The 21,357-nt window shown below is 40.4% G+C and overlaps 1 protein-coding gene across 2 annotated transcripts in view; it reads right to left on the bottom strand.

Annotated features, from left to right (window-relative positions):
- Nucleotides 1–18,816, bottom strand: part of LOC111866257 (protein krasavietz) — a 52,999-nt gene extending 34,183 nt beyond the window's left edge. For both annotated transcript variants that reach the window (XM_023855035.2, XM_023855036.2), the window contains exons 1-2: nt 18,710–18,816; nt 4,911–4,982 (exon numbers count right to left, since the gene is read on the bottom strand). In XM_023855035.2, coding sequence (XP_023710803.1) covers nt 4,911–4,971 — 61 coding nt within the window. In that variant the 5' untranslated portion in view covers nt 4,972–4,982; nt 18,710–18,816. The remainder of the gene's footprint in view (nt 1–4,910; nt 4,983–18,709) is intronic.
- Nucleotides 18,817–21,357: the final 2,541 nt, after the last annotated feature.

Here is a 21,357-nt window from a genome sequence, read left to right as displayed (position 1 = left end):
GACGACAAGGCATGCAATGAACTAGTTTAGCGTAAATCGAATAAGCACCTGAAGATGGCATTTTTGTGCCGAAACATGTAGTGCGAGTGAGAGGAGGAGATAGATGAGTGTATGCACTGGAAGACGGTTGAAATAAATCATGGACTTAAACAAGACTGTGATTGTACCCTTTACTAGGAAGAGGAATATGAAGGGGCTCAAAGAACCTATACTCTTCAGTAAAGTGATCCGGCTATCCAGTGAAGTCAAGTACAGTCAACTCTCGATTATCCGGGGGCGGATTAACCGGTTCGCGGCTTAACCGGGGCTTTTTTTTTTTTAAGTTTATATGTTGTTTAATATTCATTCACTTTTGTTTCACATGGTGAGTTTAACACTATTTTCGCACTAGTGTGAACCGAGCTCTGCATTATTTCGTCCCGTTATGCGAACACAATGTTCTAGGGTGGGGGTGAAAGAATGCAAGAATTTTTGGAAAGTTTCAAGGACAAATACACCGCCCCAGGTTATTTAACGGTACCATCTCAGTGTGAGAGTGCATTGTGAAAGTAAGTATCAGTTTCTTAATATAGATCTTCAAGTGCGTTAGCAAAATGTCGGGGTTTAAAAGGAAGCGTGTTGTGTTAAGTATTCAACAGAAACTTGAAATTATCAATCAGCTGGAAAAAGGAGCTGTAGTTAAACAATTAGCAATGCAATACGGTATTGGAGAACAAACTGTTCGTGATTTGAAAAAACAAAAGAATGAGTTAATTTCCTTTGCTTCGTCTTCTAATTCAAGCGGAATGAAGAAGAGAAAAACCATGAAGAAATCAACATACGATGATCTCGACAAAGCGATGCTGACCTGGTTTAATCAACTAAGGGCACAGGGAACAACAATAACAGGACCAGTTTGTGCTAAACAAGCTAAATATTTTTTCGAAGCACTTGAACTAGAAGGGAGTTTTGACGCTTCTTCCGGTTGGCTAACACGTTTCAAGCAGCGTCATGGAATACGAGAAATCAGTATTCAAGGTGAGAAATTGTCAGGGGACTTGTCAGCATCAGATCAATTTTGCACCAATTTTGATAGTTTTGTGAAAAGTGAAAATCTGCTGCCAGAACAAATCTATAATGCCGATGAAACGGGTCTTTATTGGAAATGCTTGCCAACCAGAACATTGGCATTTCAAAATGAAAGACAGGCTCCAGGTCACAAATCCAGTAAGGAGAGATTGACAGTCTTGTGCTGTTCTAATGCATCAGGAACACACAAACTAATACCAGTAGTTATCGGCAAAGCGAAAAGACCACGCTCTTTTAAAGGAACAGTAGCTTCAAGTCTGCCTATCCATTATTTTAACCAGAAAGTAGCTTGGATGAATAGAGCGATATTTAAAGAATGGTTTGATTTTAAATTCGTGCCTCAAGTTCGTGACCATCTAAAATCCCAAGGCCTACCTGAGAAAGCTGTGCTCCTCATTGACAATGCGCCCTCACATCCTAACGAAAGTCTCCTGAGGTCAGATGATGGAAATATTTTTGTGAAATATTTTCCCGCTAATGTTACCGCACTTATCCAACCAATGGATCAAGGAGTTATCTCAAGTATGAAGAGAATCTACAGATCAAATTTGCTACAAAAGTACATCGATGAAGGCAATGATCTGACGTGTTTCTGGAAGTCCTTTTCAGTATTAGATGCCATATACGAGATTTCAACAGCGTGGGATACAGTAAAGCCATCTGTATTGAAAAATTCATGGAAGAAACTGATGCCTTTCATCACTAATGAAGATGACGAAATCCATGGATTCACTGGATTCAGTGAAAATGAGATAGCCATAAAATTGACAAAAGTGGCTAACCAAGTTCATGGTGGTGAAGAAGTCAACGAGGAAAATATAAGAGAGTGGTTTAACTGTGACTCGTGTGAACCGGGCTTCGAAATGTTAAGCAGTGACGAAATCGTAACTTCAATGGGGGTGCAGCCAGAAGAGCGGGAAGAAAGTGAGAATGAGGAAGAGGTGGACAGTGTTGCCAGTAAGAAAGTATCACATGGTGCTGCGCTTAATCATTTGGAATCCTTACTAGACTATCTTGAGAGTGAAGAGGACAGTTTATTAAGTGACAAGCTAATATTACGTAGGCTTCGTACGGATATCCGTAAAAAGGAAAATGCCGCGAAAAAGCAAAAGACAGTATTAAATTATTTTAAGTGTTAAGTGTGACCGTAAAAAGTGCTGGATGTTGTTGAACAGTGATTGAAATAACTAATTCATACTGAGTGTAATGTAAAGAAAGTATTAAATAGGCCATGAGATGACATAGAAATGAGGATGAATAAATTTAAATACAGGTAGGTCTATAGTATTATGAAGGTATTAAAAGGTAAAAGGTAAAGTTGTTCCTCTGCTCAACGAATTAAGCCCTACGCCATTAAGGCGTGTGGGGGAGTGGATGTATAGATCCAAATTTTCTTGACCTCGGCACTAGTTGGAGGTGAGTGGTCAGCTTCACGCCCCGGCCGCTTTACCCCCGGGGAAAGAGCCCCCGGTACCCATTGGATAGGAGGTTGGATGGACCCCAGAGCCGGTCTGGACGATTTGGAGAAGTTAAAATTCTTGACCCTACCGGGACTCGAACTCCGACCCTTCACAGTCGTCCAGCCCGTATAATAAAATTTGGCTTAACCGGGTTTTCGATTAACCGTGACTTCCATCCCCACCATTAGCCCGGATAATCGAGAGTTGACTGTACCTTGGATTAACATTAGACAAGGGGCTGACATGAAAAAAAAACAGCTAGATAAGGCTATTAACACTTGGCGCACCAGAAATTTAAATATTTAAATTACCCTGGGGACCGGCATTATTAAACCTACTATCCTAACTTGTGCACTGTTCAATTTCAGATTAAAATAAAATCTAATTAATTTTATGAACTAAAATTTTTGGAGAACACTTACCAATGCTCCTAGAGGTGCTTAAGAGTATGATATTTCTGGAAACATTCCTTTTGTGAAGTGGCATTATACAAAACTTGCAATGTAGAGAGTCATACTCCTTTTTTTGTGAACTGTGCAAACACGGCATTGCCTAGAAGGATGCTTCCCCTTCGAATGTTCACTCTTCACAATTTTCACGAGGATATGTTTCCGCATATCGCCCGAGAGTCGCCCTGGGGGGTCCACATGAGGCCTGCATATGGTGGGAGTTGATGGGCCCAGTCACACTAAGTCTGTGTCTGACTCTGGTTCTGCCGCCACCATCTGCTCTGTAGCCCAAGCCTTTTCCACATTCATCAGAAATACTTTGTATTTCAATTTTGAATCAGAGTTTAGATTTTTGTGATTTTTTGCTGTCCCCGCAATGTTGCTAACTGCATTTTTGTCAGAGCTACTGTCACTTTTACTGTCTGTGGCCACAATTCTTTGTTGCCCCTGTCACTGCCACTGTCTGAGTCACCATCACTACGCGTCTCACAAGGCACATAAGCTAGCTTACAACCTTGCAACCTAACGTGTCCTAAAATCATATCATGTGACGGATCTGCCATGTTTAAAAGTGAAAAGCATTATATCATGTGACCATCCTTAATGTGTTAATACGACCTATTAGGCCTTCTGGACATGCAGAGGCACATTTGGGAAGACTTGGGGACGGAGACCAAGGGTGGTATATTGGATATACACTGCAGTGGTAAGACCCATAATCAGCCATAAACTCAAAACAGGTCAGGCAGAACTTAGCAAACTGCAAAGGACATCCTGCTTGGGAATTACGGGAGCAATGAGGACAGCTCCAACTGCTGCAATGGAAATCCTACTAGGACTCCCTCCACTGCATTTGCAGATGGAAGCAGAGGCCAAGTTAGGAAATTACAGATTACGTTGCAATGATCAATGGAGACCTAAATCCAAAGGTTCTGGACAAGCATACATGACTTGGGACATGAAAGAAGAACACATCCTACGGATGGGATCTGATAAAATGCTACCAAAACATGTTTATGATAGACCCTTCGTGATCAGATTTCCTCATAGAATTGAATGGAAAGAGGGGTTTCAAACTGATAGAAAGTGGGGACTAATCTGGTATACAGATGGTTCCAAGACAAATAAAGGCACTGGAGCTGCGGTGTATTGTGATGGAACGAGGCAGAAGTATACTTTCAGCCTTGGTCAGTACACAACAGTATTCCAGGCAGAGGTGTATGCCATTAAGGCATGCGCAGTTGAGAATTTAGATAGGAACTATAGAAATAGGAACATCTATATCCTATCAGTCAGTCAAGATGCAATTAAAGCACTTGGTACACACAAAATCACTTACCTGAACCAGTTTGCAGCATCTCAATTGGAGCTGCCAAAAAAAAGCGATCAGGGACTGGACTGATAGAAATCATAAAACAATACTGGGAATCCATAATTGGACTCAAAGAGGCAAAGGGTTTTATATCAGGACCCTCTGCCAGAAGAACAAAGGATCTGTTGAGCTTAAACAGAGACCACCTAAGACGGGTGGTAGGATTACTTACTGGACACTGCCACCTAAAAGGACACCTATTCAAGTTGGGATTGACAGATAACCCAACTTGTGAAAGGTGCCTACAAGAAAACGAATCAGCCACACACATCCTGTGTGATTGTGAGGCCATAGCTTATTTAAGATTCCGTCACTTGGGTCAGTTTTTTATGCAACCAAGTGACTTTTGTGACTTCCCCATAAGCTGGGTCCTACACTTTCTTAAAAGTGTAGGATTAATAAGGGGCTAATCCAAGGGGAAGCACAATAGATCACTGAAGGATGCAGTGTGGGGGGCCACTGTCTGAGCAGTTCAACTTGGAGGAAGTTCTATAATGATTGCACAGTGCAAGAACAATATATATTGCTTATATACATCCAATAAAAATATCATTAACTCACCTCTTTTTCTGGTCTTTATGCGCTGACCTGACAGTACTGGCTTTTCTGTTTTTTGACTCATACAATAACTGGCTGAAACAATAAAACGACATTTAATGTTACAACAAAGCCACCTTCAGCCCAGTAATCAACAATATCAAACAGTAAGGAAAATCAACAAGCATACGATGGCAGATTTTGTCACAAAATTAAGTAATGAATCATGGGACAATGTATTTGACAGCAATAATATTGATTCTAAATTTAATTGCTTTCTGAACACATACTTGAGGATCTTTTATTCAACCTTTCCCTTAAAAATAGTCAAAAATGAAAATAAAAACAAATCCACCTGGATAACAATTGGAATAAAAACTTCATGTAAACACAAAAGACAACTATATTTGGCCAGTAGGGACAGTAATGATCCAAGACTAAAAAGTCACTACAAAATGTACTGTAAAATTTTGTCAAAAGTCATTAAAGAAGCCAAACAGAATAACTATAACAGCCAAATTCTAAAATCAAACAATAAAATTAAAACCACCTGGGATATTGTGAAAGTTGAATCAGGAAAGAAATCTGTTAATGAAGACGTACAAAGTTTGAATATTGAAGGGAAGTCCACTAACAATCCACAAGCTATCGCAAGTGCATTTAATGAATATTTCCTTTCATTAGCTGAGAAAACATATTCCAATAATAATAATAATAATAATAATAATAATAATAATAATCCAATATACTATCTGTCTCGTGCCTTTAACAATTCATTTCCAAATATCAATCTCAAATTCTCAACAAGGAAGGAAATTGAAAACATTATTAAATCCCTTAAGCCCAAAAATTCACATGGATATGATGAAATCTCTACCAAATTACTTAAAGCAAGCTCTGTTTACATCAGTTCACCCTTGAATCATCTATGTAATAAATCTTTATCATCAGGTACTTTTCCTCAACGCTTAAAATACGCTGTAATGAAACCACTTTTTAAAAAAGGAGAGAGAAAATGCATCTCTAATTACAGACCAATATCCATATTGACTTCATTCTCAAAAGTCTTTGAAAAAGTTATGTATAATAGACTACTTGAACACTTAAATTCTAACAACATATTAGTCAAAGAGCAATTTGGATTTAGGAAAGACCTAACAACAGAAAAAGCAACCTATGAACTAACTAACGATATTTTAAGTGCTCTCAATGACAGATTAATTGTGGGAGGGATTTTCTGTGATCTAGCAAAAGCTTTCGATTGTGTTAATCATGATATCTTACTATCGAAATTAAATTTCTATGGAATAACTGGCAAAGCTAATGAATGGATCAAATCATACCTCAAAAACAGGTATCAAAGAGTTGAAATAAATAATAAAAACTCCAGTCATAATGCATTTTCAAACTGGGGAATTATAAAGCACGGTGTTCCACAAGGATCAATTTTAGGTCCCTTACTTTTTCTTCTCTACATAAATGATCTATCTAAAACCATCAACAATAAATCTAAACCAATTCTATATGCAGATGACACTAGTATAATATTTAAGAACTCTAAATTTGAAAACTTTAAAAATGACATAAATATTGTATTTGAAGCCTTAAACAGATGGTTCGAAGCCAATTTACTCTCATTAAATTTTGATAAAACCCATTACATATCATTCACAACTAAAAACAACCACCAAATTGATCTGGACATCAGTTATGCCAACAAATTAATCTGTAAAGTACTTGATACAAAATTCCTTGGAATACATGTAGACAGTACACTGTCTTGGAAAATACATATTGAACAAATTATACCTAAATTAAATGCAGCTTGCTATGCGATGAGATCAATTAAGCCTTTTATGTCACAGGAAACATTGAAGATGGTTTACCATGCCTACTTTCATTCTATTATGAACTATGGATTAATATTTTGGGGGAACTCTTCACATAGTGTAATAATTTTTAAAATACAAAAGAATATAATTAGAATCATTACAGGATGTAGAAGTAGAGATTCATGTAGAGAATTATTTAAGAAATTAAAAATTCTACCTCTTCAATCGCAATACATATTATCGCTTCTCTTATTTGTTGTTTACAACAAAGATAAATTCAAATTAAATTCTGATGTCTATAACATGAATACTAGACAAAAATATAACTTCCACCTACCCTCATCAACTTTATCAGTATATCAAAAAGGAGTCTACTTTACTGGCATAAAAGTGTTCAACAATCTGCCACAAAGTATTAAAAACTTGGGCAATGATACTAAAAAGTTTAAATCAGAGTTAAAGAATTATCTACATGCTCATTCCTTCTACTCTTTAGATGAATACTTCAATGTAAATAGAGAATGATGTAAAATTAAGTTATATTAATTTTTAAGCTAAAATTGCCTGTACTTATGTATGTAACCTTTTGACTTGTTCTGTATCCAAAGGTACTAACCTGCTTAGGATTTATAGAATGTAAATAAATTCAATTCAATTCAATATCATCCTCTCCGCTGCTTGAGTCCGCAAGTGAACTATACTGACCAAGTGATGACCACTTGTCGCTGAAGTTAGTTAGTTATTGGAAAGGGTGGGTTTCCCCATGCACTGAGACCTGTATTGGTCCATTGTGCTTCCCTCTATGATTTCTACCAGTCTCTATATCTTACCGGTACTGGTGCTTGCCATCAGTCCCGCCCAGCCAGCGAGACCGGCTCTACTAGCTGAAAGGTATCTATAATGCTTCCCCCATCTACCAGAGGTATTAGAGACTGCTGTTGGGCGGGAAACATTCGTTAATTTGGCTCAGTGACCTCCTTTGGAGATATGAGGTTCTTTTACGTGCCGTAAAGCTACGACAAGGGACCCACGGCTTAAAGTCCCTCCTGGAGGACTTGTTCCCTGAATTTTTCTGCCCTTAAAAATTCGACGACCTCTGCCAGGTATTTGAACCCGCGTACTGCGAGTAATGAGGTGGGAACGTTACCTCTAGACTACGGAGGCCGCTTGTCGCTGAAGTTAGTGGCAACTTTAGTGGACAGAGGGTGTTGCCCAGTGAGCACAACGAATCTCCACAGCCATTAATTTCGGGTTTCTAGACCAGCATATCATCCTCTATTGCTTTTATTACATATACATAGTGAAACACTTTTAACAATTCTCTCACACTATTTTTGTACTCCTCCAAAAACACTGTGACAGAAAACGTAAAATCCATGAACTTCAAAATGATGCAACCACATAAATATGACATAACATGACAATATCAACCAAACATTTTATTTTGTTTCTCATCAAACATCAGTCAACATTTTCTACCATGTCACTACTGCGTGTTTTTAACAAATAAACGTGAGTACAAGCTGCAACTGGCAAATGGCCCCTACAAGTAACGGAATCATAACCTGCAAAACAAATTTAATTTTCTGCAGCAGACTTGCACTCCAAAATAATTACCCATATGACAATGTGTATGAATTTTACATGCACGCTGCAGCCTCTGCTGTAAGACACTTTCATGCAACTGATGCTTACTACCCAATGTGGCTTCTCCCACAAATACAGAGCGAAAATATCATACACATAAGAGTTATTATTTACAATTTCATAGCAAGTTTCAATGAAACATTGCAGGACACACTGAAAGTATTTTCCATGAACTGTTGCATTAAACAATGTTACACGCTAAACAAATACAGCACAACTGAAGATACTGTCTTCCATATGCTTTCACGACATTTATTTGGTGTAGCCGAACATATGATATTGTGACGTGTTGCTGGGTACTGAAGACGCCGTAGAGATTGTTAATTGGTTTATTCAACAACCTACAAGTAACGGCTACAATTAATTATTACAGTTGCGGGGTTTCACACTTTATAACCCTAATCGCATTAATCTGTTACCACTGTTGCGGGGTTTCACGATTTATAACCCTATGCGCAAATCAGTTCACTTTGCCTTCAGTAGTCTACACGTTTACAGTAGGGGAGCTATGTATCACTGTATCACACACTCCCAATTACACAATCACACACATGTCTGGTTCTTCTTTCCGCGACGGGTGCTATACTCCAACTGTAGTCGGCTGACTGGAGAACTGTTGATAACACACTCACTCGACTACTACTTAACTCGGCGGCTGTCACATTACAACTCGACTCGGCGACTGTTCCGTTACAACTGACTAGTAGCTGCTGTGCAGTTCACTTATATAGCCGCAGTGCTTGCCTGCTGCGTAATGAGTGGCGCGTCATCCTGTTACGTCACCGCTGTTGACTCGCGTTGCATAGCTACCAGGTTGCGGGGGCTCGGCTAACTTCGGCTCCGCTCGTGACGTCACCGCGGGGAGTGGCGGGGTGATGACTCGCCTATTACGCGAGCGCTACGTTACCGCCACGGGCCGCTGGGGACGTAGGGGTCCTTCGTTGCGCAACATGTCACAATATGTGATTCAAAGACCTATGACAAAATTTTGGGAGGTTGCGGGTAATTTGGAGAATATGTAAATCAATTGCTGTTCAATTCATCACTCTTGTAGAGTTATGTTTAGCCACCTCCTAAGATTATTAAAAGGGAGTCCCCGGCACAAACCAGTTTCTATGTTGACACCTGCCTGTTTGTCACAGCTACTGGGAGGCAAATATCAGGCCATTGTGACCTTGTGCTTCCTGCAGTGTGACTGTTTTCTCTGATGCACTTCCGTAAGAGAAAATCAAGTAGGTTCAGATCAGGAGAATGGCCCCAGACAACTGGATACCAAGAATGATCTATGTGCCTGGAAGATGGTTGTTCACCTGATTATGCACTTGGCACAAAGAGTGGCAAGATGCATCATCATGCTGAAACCAAATTCCCTCACCAATGTTAACGGGTGTGGGATGTCACTATATGAAGAGACAACCACTTGTTGAACTGTTCTATAATATTTATTACAGTTGTACAGTATACACAGATGAACTTGAGTTTGAAGAATTGAAGAATAGTAATAATAGTGAACTCTGTAATACCTTGAACGTTGTATTGAAACGCAACACTGAACTGGAATTGTAGAACTGTAAACTTCCAAGTCCAATTCACATTGCGACTGACGTTCAGTCAGTAAGTCTTGGTGTCGAGCCCCATATTACTGTTGAACGTTACGGTTTTGTTTTTTTGTGGGGCGTCCTCTCATCAGAGAGGATGGGTCTGTCTTTTTTACGTGATACTGGCTCTTGCCAGCGCAGTCTTTCTCGGGTCCGAGTCCCTTGGAACTCGCGACTGTATTTTACTGTCTCAGATTTGGGACTTCCCTTTTTGTCCCTCCTACGACTTGCAGGGTCACGGCGGAGGTATTCGACCCCGCCTCCACACGGGTGAACTCTCTCTCTGTAAACTTCCGGGTTGACGAGGATCTCATACTTCTGCAGTCGGTCGAAGAGTGCCCGTAGGTGTTGCTTGTGTTCCTCAAGAGATCGGGAGAAGATGAGGATATTATCCAGGTTGGGGAAACAGAAGCCGAGTCCCCGCAGAACGTCGTCCATGAAGCGCTGGAAGGTCTGTGCAGCGTTGCGCAGGCTGAAGGACACGAAGGGGGACTTGAATAGGACGAATGGAGTGGTGATGGCAGTCTTCTGTATGTCTTCGAGATGGACGGGAATTTGATTGTAGGCTCTCGCCAGGTCGATCTTGGAGAAGACGGAACAATTGAAACGCTGCTGGGAGTAGTCATGGATATGACGGACGGGGTAGCGGTTGGGGATGGTCCGGGCGTTTAAACCTCTGTAGTCGCCACAGGGACGCCAACCGTTGTCCTTCTTGGGTACAATGTGTAGCGCAGAAGACCAGGAACTCTCTGAGCGGCGAGCTCTGACATCCCGTAACATGGTGTCGAACTCGGTTTTGGCGATAGCGAGTTGGTCCAGTGCCAGTCGCCGGGGTCGGCAGGTGACTGGTGGGCCAGGTATAGTTCGGATGTGATGGACAGTGTTGTGGTCCACTTTGCCCTGGGTTCTGGCTGAGCGGGTGAGGTCCGGGAATTTGGCGAGGAGGCTGTCGACTGGTATGCCGCTACTGATGGTCTTGACGCTGGGAATCAGCGAGTTGGCTGGTCATGCCGGGGAAGACGACGCGAGTCCGACCAGCAGGCGGTTGTTTCGGCAGTCCACCAGTGGGCCGAAATGAGAGAGGAAGTCGGCTCTGATGAGTGGCTGATTAACGTCGGCCACTATGAATCGCCACATGAAATTCCGACATAGTCCCAGGTTCAGGCTAAGAGGCAGCCATCCATAGGTGTGGACTGTGGTGCCGTGGGCCACGTGAAGTCGTAGTAGACACGTTCCCTGTGCCGTGGGATGGGCCCGCGGGGATACATGCATAGGTCTGAACCTGTGTCTACTAGGAATCGCCGTTTACTGATCCTATCCGTGACGAAGAGGCGGCCGTTGTTTGGGGTGCAGACATGTGCCCCCGTTGATGTCCGCTGTTAGTTTTCCTTCTGGCGGTAGGAGAAAGGTTGCTTACACTTTTGTGCCCGGGCTCTGTAGCGGGGATGGTACCAGCAGACAGTGGGTATAACGTTCTCGTGAGGGTGATCTGCTGGCCGAGTGGCGGTTCCTGGAGTTAGAGCGGGGAGCCCTGGAGTTAGAAAGAATGTGTTCCAGCTCGGCGCTCAGTGTTTCCACTTGGCATCGAAGATCTACATACTTCCGAGTATCATTCTTCACGTGGGGTGGCGCTATGCTCGCGAGTGTCTGCTGGGGTGTGGCTTCTATAATGCGATCCACGCTGCGGGCTGTGGTGTCCAAGTTGTTCTCGGGTTGGCCTGTGAGGACGGACCTTATACGAGAAGGTAGTCGGGTGGACCAGATGCTGCAGAGTAAGTCATCTGGCAGGTCTGGGGTGAGGCTTCTGAGGTGTCTTAGAAACTGGGAAGGGAAAGGTGTGGTCGCCCATGTCTTCTAGTGTAAGGAGCTCGCGGATGCGATTCTCTTTCGAGGGGGATAGCCGCCTTACCACTGCCGTTCTCAGCGTTGTGTATGGGTCGCGTTTCAGCGGAGAAGTGATAATGTTCTCTACTTCCGAGGGGTAACGTTGGTCCAACTGCGAGATCACGTAGCAGAACTTCGTCTGCTCGCTACTGATACCGGCCAAAGTGAACTGTGCTTCGGCTTGAGTGAAGCAAACTGCTTGTCTGTTGGCCCAAACCGGTGGAAGCCCCACGGCAATTCTTGGTGTCTCAGTTGGTACTGGTCTGTTTGTAATACTGGAATTGTGTCGTTTTTCTTCTATTTGGTCTTCCTGTCCTCGTCTGGCATGTAGTTTGCCTTGTAAATTCTCCATCTGTGTTACATACTCTTGCAGGTCTTCTATTCAACCACTGTCCATTATTCGTGTTGTATTGTTGGGGTCACCAATGTGGGATGTCACTATATGAAGAGACAACCACTTGTTGTACTGTGCTATAATATTTATTACAGTTGCATAGTATACACAGGCGAACTTGAGTTGGAAGAATTGAAGAAGAATAATAATAATAGTGAACTCTGTAACACCTTGAAAGTTGTATTGAATCGCAATACTGAACTAGAATTGTAGAACTGTAAACTTCCAAGTCCAAGTCACATTGTGGTTGACAGTCAGTCAGTAGGTCTTGGTGTCGAGCCCCAACTGAGGCTCATGACCAGATATTTATTACTGTTTGGCATTTACGATCTTGTTTTTGTGGGATGCCCTCTCTGATGATAGGATGGATCTGTCTTTTGTATATGCTACTGGCCCTTGCCAACGCAGTCTTTATTGGGTCCGAGTCCCTTGGGACTCGCGACCATATTTTACTATCTCAGATCTGAGACTTCCCTTTTAGTCGCCTCCTACGACTCGCAGGGTCACGGTGGAGGTATTCTATCCCGCCTCCACATGGGGGTGTAAACTTAAAAGTCTAAGTCCAAGTCAAACTGTGACTGACATTCAGTCTGTCTGTCTTGGTGTTGAGCCCCAGCTTGGGTTCATGACAAGATCTTTTTTCTTTTCCTTATATGAAAGTTAATGTCCTGTCCATTTGGGGCGCCCTCTCTGATGAGAGGTTGGGTCTGTCATTTGTCAGTCATAGTCCATATCAGTAAGTCCACTGTCAGTATTTACAAATTTAATCTTAATTCCTATTTCGATGTATAATATATACAAGGCCCCTGACAATCCAGGCTCAGTACAGCAGATTATGCCCTATTTCTAGTTGTATTCGCTACCACGGAAGTCTAGTCACTTGAACAGTCATATGCCTGACTGCTGCCAAGTTTAAGCTTCTTATACTTTCTGTGTCGGGCATATAGAAAACATGTCACTGTCCGTATTGTTATAGGCTTTGCCTAGCAACAGCTGTTTACTCACTGTTGCTAAGCAATGATACTCGTGCTGTCACATTTGCTTGAATGTGGGCAGTTCCCACATGGGTATATCCTCTGATGAAAGAGAGAGTGCCCTTTCAAGGATATCAGCATACCAGATTCCACCACGATGATCTTGTATCATGTGTGGTCCAGTTAGGCTATCATCTATGATTACAGCCCAGATACTGTCAATAAAATTTTGTTGAAATGAAGAGTGTTAAGTAGGGTGAGGATTCTCCAGTGCCTATTCCTGTATGTGTTGAAGATTGTTTACTCCACTCCTTGCGAATGCTGCCTCACCAGTCCACAATACACAGTACAGAAAGTCTGGCTCATGCACAGTTCCATGAAGAAGCCCTCAACATCGCTGGCGACAAAGATTACTGTCTCCTGGTTGTAGTCCTTGTACAAGATGCACGTGAAAAGAACATAACTGTATTCCAACTGCACTTTGAGTCAGATTTCATATGCGACTCAGCAAGTTCTAGTTGATGGATTAGGATGTACAGCATTTAACACTTCCTTTTCAATCTGCACATTCTGTCTGCCACAGCCAGTGCAAGCCAGTGGCATGAATGCACCCATTTCCCTCAGAATGTGGTGTACCACTGCACATGTCTGTTGGACTGCTTCCAGTCTGGATACTAATACTGGTATTCCCTCAATGAAACTACCACCACAAATGCCATACATGAAATGCATACTGGCAAATTCTGCCATAGTAAATCATGCCATCTTGTTATGCTGTTAACACTGTGTTCCTGTCAGAAGTAATGAGGATCATCGGTGAATGCAGTATGAGCTCTGTACTGTGATGTTATGAAGGTTCCAACAAACCAACATGCATAACTTGCAAAAGAATCCAAATTGTAAGTCTGAAACACTGAAATTGTCAAAAAGTGGTAAAATGGACAAACTGCTCTAAACTATCTCAACAACCTCCTAAAGTTTGGTAATACAAGGTGGTTCAAATATGACCAGGACTCATTTTATTTTAAACCAAAATTGCCAAACACTTACTTGCACGTCAGTCTTCAACGTACTCCCCTCCGGAGTCAACACATTTTTTCCAACGTTCTGGAAGCATCCTGATGCCCTTTTCAAAAAAGTTTTGCGGCTGGCAGCGTATCCACTCCCGAACATTCTGGATCACGTCGTCCACAAACCGCATGCCTTGCAAGTCTGATTTGAGCCTTCCGAACAGGTAGAAATCACTTGGTGCCAAATTGGGACTGTACGGCGGATGTGTCAGAAGGTTCAATTTCAATTTCTGGAGGGTTTCCATTGTTTTGGCCATATGGGGGCGTGCACTGTCTTGAAGGAAGGCTACCCGCTTTCCACATGTCTTCTGCTTGGATCAGATCTTTTCCTTCATGTCTGTTGCCAGGAGGTCTGAGTAATAAGCTGCATTGACTGTTCTGGCATCTGTCAGAAAGTCTACATGGATAACCCCCTGCCAGTCCCAGAAGAACGTTGCCATCACTTTTCCTGCCGAATGGCTCCTCCGCGCTCACTTGGGTTTGGGAGAACTGGTATGCCGGCACTCGCGTGATGATTGCTGGGACTCGGGAATGAAGTAGTGCACCCTTGTTTCATCCGTGGTCACTACAGATTTCAAAAATACATCACCTTCGTCTTCAAACTGCTGTAGGAGACCACTGGCAAATTGCATGCGCACCATTTTGTTCACGTCCGTCAAAGTGCGTGGTACCCACCGTGCATTCACCTTGCAATAGTGCAGGTGGTATTTCACGATGTCTTCTACACTACCAACACTGATGGACAGCATTGCTCCAAGTTCCTTGATAGTGATGCGCCTATTCTCACGAGTAAGTGCATCTGCACAATCAATGTTTGGCTTAGTGACGGATGTTTGCGGCCGACGATCATTCGGTTCATTCTCCACGTGCTCTCTACCCTCTCTGAAGCACTTATACCACTCAAACACATGGGTCCGTGAGAGACACTCTTCCCCATACTGTTGTTGGAGTCTGTGGTGAATTTCAGCGGACGGGACGTTTTCTCCGAGGAATTTGATCACAATGCGTTGTTCCACGCTCCGCGGTACCTTCTGTTCACTCATCACTCTAGCAACTTCCAAACAGGCCTGAACAGGTTCTAACCCTAACAGGAGGGAGGGTGGAGGTTGTGGCTTCACTCTCTCAAGGTCGCACAGCTGCTGCGCAGTGCAGCTTGTTTACCAAAAAAAAAAAAATTAGTCCCGGTCATATTTCAACCACCTAGTACAACTACAATGCTAACAGTTATCAGTGAACAGAGCACCTGGACAGAAACAACACAATATTATAAAGACATCCCTTGTTTGTTTGTTAAAATACTTTACAGACTTAAAAGTCTGCACATAAACCTGTAATTTTGCAGTAATATGCACTGTAAATGTGTTAACATAGCTCAGCATCTTCCTGCTAAATTACGTATATGCTTCTATCACTTTCTATATGCCAGCCAGCAACAGCCTACCTCCAACTGCAATAATGTTTAATAGTGTAAAGCACTGTTCTGTATCAACTGCATATTAACCTTTAAGTGCCGAAGTGCCCAGTTTGTGCCAGTCATGAGTAAGGTCGTCGTGGCCAAAGTACCCAGTTGTGGCCAGTCAGGCATTTAAACTCCGCTAGTGGAAGCGCGCGCACACGCCGCTAGTAGAAGCGCATGCACAGTCCTGAATATTTATTTTTAAATGTAGTAATTACCAGACCGACTTAAGTAAAACCCTAATAGAGGAATTAAAATAATACCTTACTGAACAACAGCAAATAAAAATATACGTATGAGTTATGCCAAAACTTATCCACAATCCAGTAATTTTGTTGCAGATTCTGCAGATAGGTATGTTAAAAATATAGTGTAAAATTCGATGTACATACCTTTTTTGTTGTTACCTTCTTGATGTATATATAGGTTCAAATGAAACTACAGTATTCGATTTCACTACGAACGCACACAAAAGAGATCACGCTCTGTATCTCAGCCACGATGCAGCTGTCTGTTCATTCAAATAGAAGGGGCAATAAGCTTTTGCAGCCCTAACGGAACATCTTAGCACTGAAGAGGGGACCCCTATAGCTTTCTCTTGAATAGCCATTCTTTCATTCTTCTGACCTTCAGTCAAGTATTCGAAAATCCGAAGGGTGTAAGCAGCGCTAGCAGAAGACCAAATGATTTTATTGCTTCCATCTGTTTTATGACACCAGAGACTGCTAAAATTTGTCAAGTGTTACAAACAGAAATGAAGTTATAATGCAGAACAACTCTGTGAAGAACTGGGAAACCATTTTTGCAGTACGCATCAAAATTAAAACACAAAAAATTGAAAATAGAGTACAACACTTTGTATTAAAAATTTCAAATCTTCCTTTATAATATGCGACACTATGTTCTTTTCTGAAATAAACAAAGTTATTTCCATCCATTTATCATAAAAATTGAGCTAGATAGAGCATTTTTAAACACAACGCTTAAAATTGATTAAGCGCCTAACAGGAACGGACATTTAAACGCGCACCAGCAGCGGACATTTAAATAAACTCCGGCCAGCTCAAGCTTACCACTATTTCGAAGTCCGGCGTTTAAAGGTTAAGCACCATTCTGCTAGGAGACAGCAGGGAAAATTTCACCATAAATTTCCTATGAACATGATTTCAAACATAACAGGCATCCACAAATTTGGGTACTGAAGTCATGTTTACTGGATCACCTCTGGATGAGAAACCCATTACATATCATATGCTTAATGAAGAGCTTAACTAATTAATCACTATGCCATGAAGGTGTATGGGGGAGTGGATGTATAGATCCATAGCTTAATGAAGAGCACATGGGTGAAACAGGAACTCTAGCCACACCAGAACATCGGTCTAGCTAGAAAGATTTCCGAAGTCACCGCACAAGACTGAAAATAACCATTATTTAACCCCTTTCTCTGATAAATCCTGGTTTCATCTGCAATGACATTTCTTCCAAAAAAATAACTGTTCCTAGACTTTTGTGAAATGGCATTTAATGTACAGAGTTTCTGCTCATGAAGTAAAAATTATTCTGTGTATGATGAACACCATTCATGGAAAAGTTTGAAAGGCAAAGTAAACAGAACAAACATCATCATAGAAGAGATAGAGAACATATGGAGCAGAGAAATTTTAAGAATGATTCAAGAACTTCATGTCAACCTACTTCTATTTAAACAATACAGTGTGACTGTGCGAGTGCTCATAAAAGGCAGCATTTTTAGCACTTAACAATCTTGGCATATTGCTTTTATGGAGTGATTCTACTGTCATATCAGGACAGCTACTGAAGAGGAAGTGGCAGGCACAATTAAAGGATTGAGTAATAAAAAATCAATGGGAATAGATGATATTCCAGAGTATGTTATTAAAAAATGTTATCCTAAAATAACAACTGCTTTGGCACATATAATAAATCTGTCACTCTCAACTGGGCATTTTTCTGATCAACTAAAAATTGAAAATGTGAAACCTTTGTATAAGAAAGGATGTGATACAGAAGTTGGGAATTACAGTTTCACTAATTTCTGTTTTTTAAAAAATAACTGAAAAATCATGAATAAAAGACTTTTATCATTTTTGAATAATCACAGCAAACAGCATGGTTTCTATAAAGGGAAATCAACAAATACTGTAACAGTGATGTTACATCAACATTAAAACACGCAGAAAACACAAATATTCTGTAACAATTACTGTATTAAATGAAACAAAAAATATATATTTTGGTTACATGTGAACTCATCAAGAAAGCTCACACAGTCTCAATGAAACACATCCTACCATTTAAGTAACGATTTTTATTCTTGATTATCAATAAAACATGTTCTATCACATTAGTAACGATTCTTATAATTTACTAATCAAATTACCTAAAACAGCTTTAGGATATTACAATTATGCTGAAAACTGATTTGACTATGAAACGAAAAACAGTGAGAACAATTAAATCGCAAAACAGGATAGCTGGGGGGTTCCACTTTAGGTCCACCCTAAGCCTCAGTTAATATCACACTATGAACCGGTAATTTAGTCCCGAAACTGTTACCACACACGAAAACTACGCCAGTTGTTTGAGGCAAAAATGATAGAATTTGCTCTATGAGGTCAATGGCCACATTATTCAATAGGGTGGAATGTAAGAGTAATTACACTATGGGATAATTTTTATGCTGTCAAAATCTGTATTATACTTCACATTCTGGCACCAAATATTAATTCAAACTATCAAAAAGTAGGCCGACACCATGACCCCTAACAACGCTGAACAATCCACAACGAAAAGGCGATGGAATGATCACCCAAAGCTCACGGATTAAATTCGTAATTTCAACAAATGTAGGAATAAATATAACTTGCATAGATTCCTCAGACTCCAAGTTTTTCAAACTCTTCAGCTGAAACTAAACACACACTTCTCTGTGCAATATACTTACATGAAAACCTGTTAAACTTGCAGGACAGAACACCTTATGAGGCGCTTGATGTTCAGAGAATATTAAGCAACGTGTGACGGAAGATCCGGAAATTTTATGCTGAAGTAGATTGAAGTACCGTTTTTATGTAATTATAATTCTCTTGATATATGCACACAAACAACTCTAGAACTTTGAAAAATATGCTTAAGCCATATATATAATAAAATATAATATTGTATTCTATGTCTCTAATATAACACTTCCATTAATATACACTAAGCGATGTGCGTCGTAATTTAGTTCAAAGATTATACATCATGGGTGTCACCAAAACGAGCAATAATGTACGGCTACTCTGCTGTATAATATGGAAAGAACGTGTGTTTCTCCTCGACTAAGGCAGCGTCTACACGAGCGCACAAAATGCGTCCGTTGTAATGAACGTACTTTGCTGAGGACGTTGCTGAGGACACTACACAGTTGCAGAATGCGGTGCATAGTATTTTTGTCTGCAAAGTACGTTCGTTACAACGGACGCATTTGTGCGCTCGTGTAGACGCTGCCTAAGTCAGGGTGTTTCTCAAGATGTCCCGTCGTGCTGTGTTGTTACTGGATTTTATGCTAAATTGCTTCTTTTATTATGTTGAGTTCTGTTTTTATATCGTTTGACGCTGCTACCCGACATTCTGCGCAAAACCATACCAGTGCGCAGTTTCTAGATCTGAGAGCGTCGATTTCGTTTACACCCACACATACTCAGCAGCCTGCTGCTCACAAACTCACGGATCACCAAATAGTGTAGTGCCATACATAATGTTTACCGTCTGCGTTTAGTCTCTGTATACTATGTTGCATATCTCAGGCATTGGTGTACATACAGAAACTCACCACACTGCACACTACGAAACTGAAGATAGAGGCAAAATGCACCTCCGAAACTTTAACATCGACATCCACAACACAATAAATTTGTGAACAATTAAACCAATCTAATATCACTGCTTTGCATTTGTTTTATTTAGTGACTGCTACATGTTTCGATTGTTATTTCGATCATCATCATGCAGAATTCTTAACACGTAACTTGTTATTGAATTATCCTAATACGGTTGCATATTAGTGTTAACTGTTAAAATTATGATATATGTAATTTTGGCTTTTTTTATATATATTTCTGACCCGTCGTGATGATGTTACTTTCCATGTTTCTTGTCATGTATTGTAGAGGAAGGTAACTTCCGTGATTCCTTGTTATGTTTTATATTTGAAAATAAATAGCGTATATTGATATAATCTAAGTTTTGAATAGTTCGCTTGCGGACTAAAACTACGGAGTGTGTTTTTTGTTGTATTGATATTGCGTGGTGTGGGTGAATTATATGTTATGAGTGATACTCAGGTACGATGTTATTGCTAGTTTTATTATGGTCCTCCTTGATTCTACTAACAACAGTATATATATGACGCCAAATACAGTTTATGGTAATACAGTAGCTGTAGTACCACAAACAAATCTTATGACCTAGTAAATGCTCTACACACGCTCAGGCGGCCTGTCCGGTTGGCCTGAGCAGGTAAACTGAAACAGCCACATGTACAGGCCAAATAATACGATGTCCTCAGTTTAGATTTAGTTTCTCTTCAGATCATGTCTGGGAAAGGTATTCCGGCAAATTATTATTATTGAGTGTAATTGCTGTGGTGGTGTGTGCTAATGTAATTAAGAAAAATGACTCTTTGAAACGCAATAAAAGACGAATTGGTGTAAAAATTGGCTATTGGAAAGACAGAAGGTTTCTCACATTAATCTATTTACCGAATTAAAATTTTAGAAACAAGATTGGTTTAATTATTTACATATGGATGACGATAAGTATTTAATACTGCACCAAATGGTCAAACTTTTATTGAAAAGAAAGATACAATAATGAGAAACGCTAGTCACGAACGACTAACAGCAACACTGAGATTTCTAGCAACAGGGAGAAGCTATGTAGATCTCAGAATTTCTGTAATTATATCACCACAAGCGCTGAGCTATATTATTCCTGAAACTTGTGCTGCAATTTACAAGGCATTAAAAAAGGAGTATCTGGAGGTAAGTAAATAAATTTAAAAACTTTTTATACCTTTATTAGAAAATGAACTACTATAAAAATAAAATAAAATTTGTCAGATATACCAGACTTCTTAGTATATTTATTCCAAATAATTATTCAAATTATTTAAACTAAAAATTTTTATTCAAATATTACTGTTTAGGTTATAATTATTAAAGAACACCAAAGCAGACGATTGCTGCCACCCAGAATTCTGATGGATATTTTGGGCAAAATCATATGTTGCAACTCAAGTTTGTCTGTTTAGGGTTCCCAGTTGAGCTTCGAAGAGGACTTCGTTTATGTCTTTCCGCAATGATAGCTTTAACTTTTTTTATTTCTTTACTAAATGAACTTCGTAAGTTGTTGATTTTTTTTACTACGCTTTCCTTGTTAGCTGCAGGATCCTTTTCTCTTAACTTCTCTGCTAATTTCTCGTAAGCCAATAGTTTTTTTTCTTCTTATTACTATACTCCTTCGATTTTATTTTTCATAAACATGAATTAGCTTTGTACATTTCAATTAGATCTTCTAAAAATGAATCACTTCTCTTCGGTCTCTCCATGC

Source organism: Cryptotermes secundus, unplaced genomic scaffold (assembly GCF_002891405.2).
Source record: "Cryptotermes secundus unplaced genomic scaffold, Csec_1.0 scaffold940, whole genome shotgun sequence".
In the NCBI taxonomy this organism is placed as follows: Eukaryota; Metazoa; Arthropoda; class Insecta; order Blattodea; family Kalotermitidae; genus Cryptotermes; species Cryptotermes secundus.
This window is presented reverse-complemented; position numbering and strand designations above follow the sequence as displayed.